The sequence below is a fragment of the Pseudopodoces humilis genome, chromosome 16 (assembly GCF_049639895.1).
Source record: "Pseudopodoces humilis isolate 2021_Gansu_Grassland_sample_001 chromosome 16, ASM4963989v1, whole genome shotgun sequence".
Classification (NCBI taxonomy): domain Eukaryota; kingdom Metazoa; phylum Chordata; class Aves; order Passeriformes; family Paridae; genus Pseudopodoces; species Pseudopodoces humilis.
Genome location: NC_142215.1, coordinates 9,519,641 through 9,531,864, shown reverse-complemented (window position 1 = coordinate 9,531,864; position 12,224 = coordinate 9,519,641). Strand labels below are relative to the sequence as shown.

At 45.0% G+C, this 12,224-nt stretch overlaps 1 protein-coding gene across 1 annotated transcript in view; it reads right to left on the bottom strand.

Moving 5' to 3' along the window:
- The window catches only part of HDGFL3 (HDGF like 3), a 38,119-nt gene extending 26,481 nt beyond the window's left edge, over window positions 1-11,638 (bottom strand). The window contains exon 1 of the mRNA XM_005521546.3: window positions 11,249-11,638. Within this exon, the coding sequence (XP_005521603.1) occupies window positions 11,249-11,332 (84 nt within the window). The 5' untranslated portion in view covers window positions 11,333-11,638. The remainder of the gene's footprint in view (window positions 1-11,248) is intronic.
- Between the last annotated feature and the right edge of the window lie 586 nt (window positions 11,639-12,224).

Genomic DNA, 12,224 nt, shown 5'->3' with positions numbered 1-12,224 from the left:
TACAGTTTGGCAGCATAAACAAAGCCATTGTCTTTGTATGATCAGATCCCATCCAGCACAATAACATGGCAATTATATATACACAGGTGAATCCATTCATTTGTAAGGCAGGAGAAGGCATAAAGCATCTTCTAAAAGATAAGGAGCAAACATTCACAGCATTTTAATGCTGAAGAGCCCCATCTGACAAATGTGTCTTCTCTAATCTGTTTTCATCTTTTAACAAGGAGTTCTTGTCATTTTACCAGAAGTACCAATTCAAAAAATCCGTTCACAAAACTGACCCACTACCTTACAAACATTAAAAAGCTCCAAAAGCAGAATCTCACAAATAAATGCAAAGAAAACAAAATATTATCAGACAGAACAAACTTACTACTTTGCAGACATTAAAATTCTAACCGTGAGGCCTAATAGCTTTGTGCTACCTTCTTCTACAAGCTGTGATCGAAATACTGACCATGACAAAGGTAAATAAAATTTGCACAAGAGGAAGATTTTCAAAAAGAACTTCTGATAAAAAGCAGCAAAAGGGGTACCTGAAAATGTGCACATATGCAAGTCACCTGATCCAGACACCATACGAAAAGAATTATCTTTTGAGTTTGCTGCACCACTAATATCTTTCAAAAGTCTTGGTATCTGGAGAGGCATTGCAGTAAGGAATGTCAGATTTTATTTTTTCTTTTTTAATATGAACGTCTGCCTTCTCCCGTAGGCTATGGTCCTACTTTATGTTTCTACAGGCATGGCAGCACATATGTAAGCAGTTTTATTGAAATCAAGGAATCTTTATGCAGTCAAACTCATTCTCTGCCTTTGGGACATGGTCTTTAGAGAGCAAAGTACTGGGATAAGGTATCATCTTCTTCCTGCTGTTCCACAACACCCAGGACAGCCTTGCAGTGGGTCTGTGCAGGGAAACTAGCACATAAAATTCTCCAGCCCTTTCCTACTGGGGGATAATGAAATACAGCAGTAATAGTAGGCCGCTAAGAACACAGGAACTTCAGTTCTGCAAACACTTCCACATGTGATTAATCCTGAATGAACGCTACTTAATTGGATTCCAGATAATAGAGTCTGAAGAAATCCTTAAAGAAATACAAATTTACACTGGCTCAGATGGAAACTATGATATCTGGGCTGAAAACCAACAAGCAACTAATTACTTTAAGAAAAAGATGACAAAAACATTAGGACCTAGCAGTGCCTAGCATGAGATGCCTTGCTTAGGTGTATTTCTTGCCAGGATCTGCCTCCCTCAGCACCTTTTTCCATGTTCTGGAAGTGGCATTTGGGAAAGCAAGGTGGAAACCTCTGCAGATATTCAAAAATAGTCTCAGGATCATAGGTGTGTATGCAGAAATGTGCATTCCCTACACCCAGTGATTGTAAACCCAGTGACAACTGACTCACAGTCCTGGGTCTGGGAGAAATATGAGCTGCACGTAAACTGGAATTCAGTCTGCAAAAGGAGAAACACAACACAGCTGGGGAAAAGGCTTGGCAATGTCAGAGAGAGAAAGCTGGAAGCAGCAATACTACAGGAAGCCAATAGTGGACAACAAGTTACATTTGAATAGCCAGTGTGCTGCAGAGGTCGTGGCACTCTGCAGCGATCCCATATACAAACACACGTCCTGCCAGCGTGGGCAGAGAGCCCCAAGGGTTCCACTGCACCTGGGAGAATGGTCCAGCCCTTGTGCAGGACAGGGATGGACAGACTAGGAACATGTTAAATGGAGCTAAGGAAAAATACACAGATAATTAGGGCAATGCACACACCAAAAACAATCAGCGAGGCTGGTGGGGTAGATTCAGTGTTCAGCAACCAATTTGGCCCCAAGAAAGGAAGGAGGCCATACATGGACAGCTTTGCTTTTCCTATGGGGTGGCAAACACAGCCCTCCATGTGTGCTGGCTTTAGAGCCTCCCCTCAGCCACTGTGCCTGGTTGGTCTCTGCACAAGCAGAGGTAGGAAAGAGAAAAGCAAAACTCAAGAGAAGGAAGGATACAAATCTCCTTTCAAGGTACAGTGCTGCACTTCCTGGCATCACCTTATCTGCTGTGTCAGGACAGACAACCCATGGCACATGTGAGTCCAAACTCTGCTCCATGGGCACCTCCCTCCCTTGGTCCCACACCACAGAAGATACCCACAGTGCATAGAAAAGGTGAACTGTAAGTGCCCTACATCCAAACATCTCCCAGAGGATTAAGTGGAAGAGGAGCTGCAGGACCTGCCTCCTAGTTACCAAAAAACAGCTTAGAGACTAGGGAAACAGTCAGGAATGGACACTTGGATTCTTGTTTTCTACACGTGGAAGAGATCCAGTTGAGGAAGATACACTGTCCTCCAAGAATTAAAAGAAAGAGTTGACCATAACCCTTTATGGAGGTTTGAATGCTGTAAAATATAAGTTTTGTGAAGCTGAAGACAAACTAGCAAAAAAGAGCTGCTTGGTTCCAATGACTTTGTATGTGAAACACATCAGCATATCAAGAATCAGCAACTCCAGAATTGTTCTTTGCAACTATAGCTTTGGTTCCTCTCTTTGAACTGCTTCTCCCACCTGGACTGCATCTCTAGACTGATGCTACAGATCTCTGTAAGGTCACTCCCTGTGTTATTATTAAGTTTCAATATGTACTTATATTTAGTACATTCAGTAATCCAGTCTGATATGGGATTGATTCCCAGAAATAGTTTGCATTATTGTGCAATTGTATCTTGAGCTCTCCCAGACTTAAAGTTTCTTCTACTCATTGCCTTCAGTGTAGTTTTACTCTGTATTTTAAGTGGCTTCATAGGCAGGTGCCTTCCAAGCCCAAGAAGGTCAAAGTTCCCGAGTTTAAAGGCTGACACACTGTTTCCTAGTTGATATCAGTGACACCACAGTGACATCTGTAAGGTCCCTACAGCCTGGAATTTTTTCCTTCCCTCCTGGCCCTCCTTACTCTGCTGCATGTAGGATGTTTTGTTAACTGATGGTCTTAAGGAAATTCTTTCGTGTATGATAATTCTTTGCCCTGTTTTTCTTCTTTTGTTATATGATGTCTTATATTCAAGCAGCCAAACCAGAGCTGGCAAACAGCCTCTCTCTAGGTTTTTTACACATTGCTGCAAGGCAAAATAAACAGTTGTTTCCAGTTTGCATTGTCAGAGCTACAGATGTATGCTAATTAACCTTTCAATCTGCTGCTGGAAAGCTGAAAGAGATTTAAATGTATTTTCTAAGGCAGAGACCAAAGTCTTTGGACACCTGTCCTTTCTAATGTTGGGCTCTGTGTGGCCCAGAGCAGAGTACATCATGTCCTCCCTTTATGTTGACTCTGAAGGCATTTTCAGATTTCAGCAGAGCTTTACAAAAGGCCAGGAGGCAGAGATAAAATCCTTCAGAAATTCAAGGACATTACTTGTCTTTTTGGAGGAACACTGATGCCAAGGATAATATTTGGGTTGACCTGAGACCGCTTGAAGGATGGGGAAACTTCAGACTGGGGCAATAGGAGCTACTTCATAACATGGGAAGCTCATTGTTTTGTTAAGATACTGCAGTATTTACCTAAATTTCTTACCTTCCTTTTGTTTTCTAGAACCAAAAAAAAACCACAAACCCACAAACAAACAAACAAAACCAATCCCCAAAGTCAGGTCTCACATACCCTTCAGGCAAAAGTATTATCAAGCCTGTCATGTCAAACAGTCTGAGTAGAAGAAAGGAAAATGAAATGAATCTGCAGTTTATATCCAATTTCAGTATCAGGTTTAGAACTGGCTGCTACACAAATGAATGAAACAATCTCAGATGTGCAAAGCCAGTGCTGCAGAGACCTTCCCAAGAGGAGGAAGCAAGGATCTGTTTCCTTCTTTAAGTTTTAAAAGCTTTACCTCATGATACTGTCTTGTTTGCCAAATATTTCTTGGAATCTTTCAAATAAAGGTTCATTCTCATTGCTCCATTGTGCTTCAGCCAAATTACTGGCTGCTGATGCTGCCTCTGTTGGAGTCCAGAGTCAGCTGATGCCCTGCCCATGTGCTACACCTGTGTTTTAAACATCTAATCTTTTCCAGGGGACCATGTGTACCTGTGCACAGGACAGGCATGTCTCAAACGCACGGACACATCCATGGGAGGTAGGGATCAGAGATGGATGGCACAGGGGCAGCCTTGAAAAGTACCAAGAGACCTAAAGAAACAGCACATTACTGATGGTCAGCTAACTCCCAACACCTTTAGAAACCCATCTCCACAACCTCTTCCTGCCTGCTCCACAACGACTACTTCCCAGTGTTTGTTGCTATATTTATCACTCAAATTACAGTATTACTGAGAGGCCTCAGGCAGCCTTGTTCTCCCTCGTGCCTCTCAAGTACACAGTGGAAAGGTTTTTGCTGCCCAAGCACCATCATTTGGAACAGTTAAAATGTCCAGCCTCTCCCCACTGTTATCACTTCTCCAGCATTATCAGGAAGTTCTTTCACCTATCCTCAAATGACAATTGTCTATGTACTTACTGTCAGCAATCACTTGCTTACAAGATTTTTATTACCCTGACTGCAGGAAGACTTGTTAATGTGTTAATATGACAGGAAAATCAGGAAATTAAGAGTTAAGCCTGAAAACTCTGTCTTCATTTTGTTGTCTACAAAACGTTCATTCCGGTTGGGGGCCCTAAAAGCTTCTTCACCCAATGAAAAAAGAGATCTGTCAATTAATGAGGGGAAAAAAATATTTCTCCTATCTTTTTGTAATAGCAACATACAGATTGACTTGACAGGCTACAGATTTCACTGAAAGGGGCACTATTCCTTCATTCAAAATACATATCCAACAATTTCCATGAGATCAGTTGATGAAAATTATTCAGTGGCTTCAAAGTAACAAGGAAAATTATCTATCAAGTCTGCAGAGTATGGGTATGAAAAACTTTAGTTGCTTATTGCCTCAAAATTTCGGAGACAACTGTCTTTATTCTGTGCTAGCTTCATTTGGACTTAAAATCATGACACTGCAGGAGAAAATGTATTCATCTATTGTCATATGCACAAAAAGATCAGACTTGCACATTTGGGGCTAATTATTTAAACTAATTAAAAAGGGGAAAAAAAACCAGTAGAGACATTTAAAGAACTGAATTTTAAAGATGTTTCCCCATATATCCCTGCTGTGCTAATAACAAACATGGAACATCTTGGCCCCAAAATTATTTGTTTGCCAAACAAGAGCAAAGGTTTTACTATAAGCTATGGTTCAACCTCATATATAAAAAGGATGACATCTTATGCTACAATCCTCAGATGAAATCTTTTTAATTCACACTTAAAACTGATTGCAGGAGGACAGAAAAAGACTATCAGCTACTTAAGTTCCCTACTTTCCAAACAGTAGGAGAATTAATACTTCACTTTTTGTCATTTTTGTTTTATGAAATTAAGGAATCAGTACTCAATGAATTGATTAAGTCAGTGAAAATGCATTCATCCCTACTCTAGGATATGACCAGGTATCTGCAAATAAGTTTAAATGCTGTCTAAGCAACATGTGTCAATGTGGTGCAGAAGAATTAAAAATTACAAACAATTCCCTAAAGGACTAATTGCCTTAAATGTTCTCTTCTCCCATGCACCAGAGCAGAACTCATGGAAGTGTTGCCTGAAGAAGCCACGACCTCACCATCAGTTCCTAGGATAAGCCACACCTTTGCAGTGATCAGCATCTCAGAAAGGAACAAACAGAGACCTGCCAGGAAAAAATGCTTGCAAATCTCCAAGGACTGATGTCGAGTGAGGTACATAATTAAAGAGGGAGAGAGACTGAAGAAGCTCTGAGTTGGTAAAGGAGAAGTCACAGGGGACTCATATTTAGTAACATGGCAAAAGTGAGGTCATAAACCAGAGCAACCAGAAGGGGGAAAGGAGGAAAGCACATGGTGAAGGACTGGACAGGTCCCAAATGGCCAAGAAGAAAAGCTCAAAAGACTGCAGACCAAATTTTGGCAGAAAAACACAGAGAAAGATCTGTTGTCTATTTCAATGGACCCTTTGAAGTTTTCTGGATCTAATCTGATTTTTGTCTGTCATTCTTTGCCAAGAAAGATAAACTCTGCCAGGGAAAAACCCACCTTCCCTTATTCTTTTATTAATACAAAAACAAATGGTCTGTTTTAAATATCAAACACTTAAAACGCAGAACCTTTCTTCTATGATGTGTTGGAGAGTTTGATATTTGCAAGCTGTCATACTGGCCATTATAACAAACCAAAGTTGGTTCTGTACCTTGTACTTTATCAAATGATGTCAGAACATAAGCCTTGGTCCTGCACCTACGCCTGAACCAAAATCAACCCGCTGGCTCCATCCACACTTCACTGAATAGCATGGCAGATGTTTATTTACTAAAATGCCTGCATAGGGGTGACCAAAATATATTTTTGAATTTTTTTTACTGATACTGAAAGTCTTCTGTTTCTCTTTAGTAGTTATTTCTTTCAATAGTGTCTAACATTATATTACATTATGATACCGTAGTGTTATGAGCCATTCTAGGCTCTCGTCTAACAGTCTTTAGGCATAAGCTTACCTTTAAACCATTCCCTTGAATTATTTTTGTTTATACTTTCATGTGCCTTACTTTCCTGCTTTGTTGGAAGGGGGACACAGTCAACAATATTGAAAATACTGAGCTAAAAACCACCATGTAATCAGTACATTACGATGGCTCAGCCTGCCACTGCAATTGGTTCCCATTAAAATGACAGCATTTACTATGTATTACTCCAAGCAATATACTGAAAATTTCACATCCATTTGCAACTAATACATTGAAGTGCCCCAAATCTCATTCTGCCATTGCTATTGCCAGATGTTTTTTAACAGCGGCATTCATAGGAGTATTGTTAGCTAAGCAGCAAATCTGGAGTTAAAGTACATGTTAATTCAGAGTTACAATAAAGGAAGTGGACAAGACAAACAGGAGCCCAGGAAATAGGAACTTCACCCAGACAGGATAGGAAATACACCTTCATAATGGTGTGACACCAACACTTTAAATGCTGTGCTCTCCTCCCAGCACAACATGTTCTAAACAGCTTTAAACATCCATGTGTTTTACATCAAAATACATTGTCTTACCTGCTTGGGTCTCTTGTACTATCCCAAATAAACTTTGCCATCCCTACACAACCTCCTGCTGCTTATCCAAATACAGTTCTTGTCTCCCCAGCTGCACAGTCCTAGACTTCTTTTCAATAATGGCATCACCCATTTATTTGGGCATGTTCTTATTTTATTGAGGTCATTCCAGACTTTTTCTCTGCTCCCTACAGTTGCATTAACAGCTTCCTTCCTATTTTTAAATCAGCAGCTAATTTCAGCAACTAAGTGCCTATTGTTTCTTCAGGGTCACTCATAAAACAAACACCATTATTGATCTTTCTGAATCTACTACTAGTTTTTCCCTTTTATCTCATCTGAGTGACTATTCAAGGGGCAATTTCTCAATAAATCAGGACATTTATACTAGATAAACTAGGGCATCTGAAGAAAGAGATTTTTCTGTCTATGTGTTCTAATACAGCTCCTATCACAGCAGTATCAAAGAAACTCATAAACATTAGGGATTTTGTCTCCACAACACCTTTTTAAAGGGACAAGAGTTGTTAACTGTCTTTTACAAACAAGCAAGAAAGACACAGGGGGATTTAGTGCTTCAAAGGCAAAGACCACTCATCAAATGTACAACTAATTAAATTCTTATTTTCTATATTTTAACCACAATGGCATCTTCCCTGTTTCTTTGCATGCTCTCTGGAAACGCATTTGCTTATTTGTTGGATTGATGACCTGGCCAGTTTGTATTTATTCTGCCTTTTTGATGAGCATCTGAAGAAAACAGACATCACAGACAAATATAAAAACCATGATAAACCAAACTGTATTAACTTTACCATTATTATTAAACTTAATATTATATAAATAATAATTAAAATAATTAAAATATAATTCTAAACCTATTTGTTGTCCTCCAGTCAAGCTAAAGTAAATTTTGGCTTCGCACAAGAGAATGTGATATCAAAATGCAAAGCAGCCCTTCCAGATAACAAGACCTAAGTGACCTCTTTCAGCCATCACGTATCTGGCCATTATTGTTTTAGCTAAGTGTGGCAAATTCTGTCCTTCTCAAATGAATTCAAGACCAATCCACAAAGAAACTTTAAATGCAGTTTGACTGCCAGAGCACTCCATCAGTTATAAGACGCAATTTTCCAATGGTGCATTTCATCGCTATTTTGCCACTTTCTGCGTGTTTTTTCTCTCTTTACTCACAGAGAGGGAAGTCAGGTTTGCCAGGCTTGTTCTTTCTGATCACTGGATCAACATAGCTCTAAAAAGAGGGGGTGGGAAGCTAATGTAGGGAATGAGAGGGCTGTCTGTGCTGGGTTTGTCTGCGGTGCTGTGGCACGTGGAACTGGCTGAGCCCACAAGCACCGTCCCTGTGAGACAGGAGTCACTGAGCTGGAGCCTCTGGGATCTGAGGTACCTCCTCTGCAGGACACTACCCATGTGCACAGAAATACAGGGCTGATTCTGAGCCAGGTCAGTTATGTCTGTGTGTTTCATTAAAGGGCAGGCAGATCACTTCTGTCCTGCTCTAACACTTTGCAGGTTTATTAAACACAGTTTAAGAAGTTTGTCCCTCGACAGGAAATTCATGCCAAAGGTCTCATCAATGCCAAACACCACTTGGTAGGGGCAATAACACTGCCATTTAAATGTATTGTTACTCATATTACTAAAGCTACTATATTAGCAGGAAACAGATAAGTTTTTATGAGAATTCAAAGATCAAACATGCTAATTGCATAATGAATAGAGAAGTAGCTAGCAACCACTCAAGGATCTGGAAGCAAGTGAATCCCCTAGATAAAAGGCATTCAGTTAATCAGAAGTATCTGAGCTGCATTTTCAACTCAAATATTTCTTTTCTCCTTATTTGTTTGCCATAATGTTTTCTGAGAAGCAAAATAAAGACTAATGCTTTCACTAGGTTTTTCCTTCACTGAAGAAAGTGCATCAGGCAAAACTTGGCAACCAAGATGAGTCCTAGCAAAGGTGGCATGAACTGTAATTTTAACAAGGTTCAGGCAGACATCAGCCTGATCTACCATGAAGTTGTATGTAACGGCATTACAAGGTACAGGAGCGCGTCCTGTGCACACTCAGCTGAACTAACGCCCAGTACTAATGCTCCCCTCTCCTGACAGCTCTCTTCCTACCTGATGGTAGACTGGCCTCTCTACAGGTTCAGCCTCTATTTGCTAAGTCATGTTAAAACTAGAGACTGCTTTGTCTTCACTTGAACTTTACATCCTGTTAGAATGCACAAAGGAAGTGAGTTATGTGAACAGCACACCTATTTTGTCCTAGTCAAGATGTACTTTGTTGGATATTATTGCCATTCAGGTACCTATTTAGTAACGCAGTCAAAAGCTATGACCAGTTGGATGGCATATAATGATTTTTTAAAAGGAAAGAAAATGCCATTAAAACAAAAGGCCCTGTTCTGCTTCTGAGTAAACAAATGGGAGTTTTACAAAGGCTCAAAAAGGAAAGGGATTAACATGCTTCAACGTGGTAATGGTCTCAACTGTTCACATTAAAATTTTCACAGTAAATTAAACCATGACAGAGGTAGGAAAGAAGTCAATTTTCAGCGGCTCATGCTGTTCTACTGACATAAATTGCCATTTTTTAGGTAGTATATCCACCAACCTGTATAATGATAGAATTACAAAACCACAACCCGTTGTTGATTATGTTCGGCCTTTTGCATGCTAATTTTAGCCTGCTCTGCCAAAATAATTGCATGCACCACCTCATTACCAGGCTTCTGGATGTTTAGAACCCTGTCACTATTCTTTTTTCACCAACCTTTGCTTAAGCCTGCTGTGTTGGCCTTCCCTCCTTGTATGATGTCTGCTGTTCAACAGCACTTCTTCTGCTTCCCAGTTCTGCTCAGGACACCTTTCCAGCACTTACACCCATCCTTTTCCAGGGCTGTCTTGCCAAGGGTAATGCTAAATGTCAGTCCATCTCTACCCTGCTCATCCATGTTTCCCTGCAGGTTGCATACAACTCTTCACTATCTTCATGCTCTTTGTAGTCTACAAAGAACAGCAACTTTCCTTGACTAGCGAATGATGGCATGAAGCACTACCCAACCATCCCAGCAAGGCCGGGGAACACAAGTCAATACAGACTCACTGTTTGGTGCCTGCCAAGAGTTCCCACAACACGTGTTACTTAGAGAGTTTACACAACAGTGACCAAAGAGGAGGGAAGGGACAGGCCATGCAAGTGTTCCAGTACCAGACCCCCCAGGGAAAGCTCTGCCCTGCGTTATTGTAGCAACACCAGAAATGGATGTTCAAGTACAATCAGCGCTTATCTGACCGTCAAATGACCACGGTGCCTTTGCACCTCAGTTGTATCACGGCAGCGTACAACAAAAAATGACAAAGGCCTATGAAAGAAAGTCAGCCCAGGAAAGGGCAAGGTGAGGCTGGAGGTGCGGGAGACTCAAAAAGCCTGGGTGCAGCGGGGTGGCACCAGGGCCGGGGAGCTGCCCTGGGCCAGACCCCGATTCACCTCACCCAACCTCCCCGAGCCGAGCTGAGCCCGCCGCCCTGGGGACACCCACAGCCTGACACCGGGCCTCGCCCCCTGCGGACCTGTCCCTGCCCCCGGGCCGTGCCCTTTCCCCGCTGGTCCCCGGTCCCGGCCGGTCCTTGGGCCGCGGTGGCCCGGGGGCGGCGGCCGCCCTGCCCTGCCTTACCCTGCCCGGGCCGCGGCGGGGGCCCTTCTGTCTCCCGGGGGAGCCGGGGGCCGGGGCGAGGGAGGGCGCATAATAAATAGCATCGTTTTCATGCAGGCAGGGCTGCCGGCTCCCCAAGCCTCCTCCCCGCGATAACAACCCAGGTACAGCCCGCGCTCGCCCCCCTCCCTCCCCCTTCCTCCTCCTCCTCCTCCACCTCCTCCTCCTCCCGGGGGGCCGGGGAGAAATCTACAGATCAAAGAAAAGATGCACAATAATAGCGGGGTGGGCGCGCACCACGGCCCCCCGTCCGGCGGGGCAGGAGCCGGGGCCTCCGGCGGCTCCTGGCCGCGGCCCGGCCGCTGCCCGCCCGCCGGGGGGGGGGGGGGGGCGGCGGCGGGGCCGGGCGCCCGCGCCGCGGTACTCACCCGGGCCGGCCAGTGCGGGTACCCCTTCATTTTGGCGAACACCAGGTCTCCAGCCTTGTATTCTCGGGGCCGCGGACGAGCCATCGGGAGCCGCCGCGGGAGCCGCCGTGTGTCCCCTCGCCCCGCGCACGCCGCCCCGGGGACAGCCGGGCGAGCCCCCGCGGGGTGCGATGCGCCCGGGCACGGGGCGCAGCCGGGAGCGGGGCTGGGCCGCGGGCGATCCCCGATCTCTCCGGCGGCGGCGGCGGCTGGAGGAGATGGGGTGTGTGTGTGTGTGTGAGTGTGAGTGTGTGTGCGTGTGTCTGTGTGTGTGAGTGTGTACGCGGGGGAGGGGGAGGCCTTGGACACAACCCCAGCAGCCCCCGGTACCAGGGAGCGGGCTGGCCGGGCGGGGGCGGCCGGGGAGCCCTCGCCCCGCGGCGGCGGCGGGCGCGGCGCTGCCCGCGGCCCCCCCGTGCGCGCTGGGCTACGCCGCCCGCGCCGCCCGCTCCATCCCCGCCGCAGCCGCCGCGGCCCCGGGAATATGGAGCCGTCTCCGACGAATTACTCCTCGGGCAGCGACCGAAAACAGGATCTTCTTATCCCCCCCACTCCGCCCGCGCCTCCCCCCGCGCTTTCCCTTCCTGTTATTTTCTAGGTACACAGATCGGTTTCTATGAAAATAGGAGAGCAGAGAGCGCTCCAGTCCCGCCCGGCCCTCCCTTCCCCGCTGAAGCATGACATGGTTCTTTATGCGCGCCCGACATGGAGGCAGGGCGGCGAGGAGAAGCCGGCCGGTGTTGGCAGCAGGGCGCCCGCTTCCCCCGGCCAAAGGCGCCCGGCCCTTGGGCCTGGAGTGCCCCGGCCCCCGTTGTCACTGAGGCCCAGGCTCAGCACGGACCGGCTTCTCCAGGTGCCTTCTCACCCCTCCTGAGCCCTCCCCATGCCAAGCAGCCTGAGCAGCCTCTAGGCAACGGCCTGGCTCCTAAGAACAAGG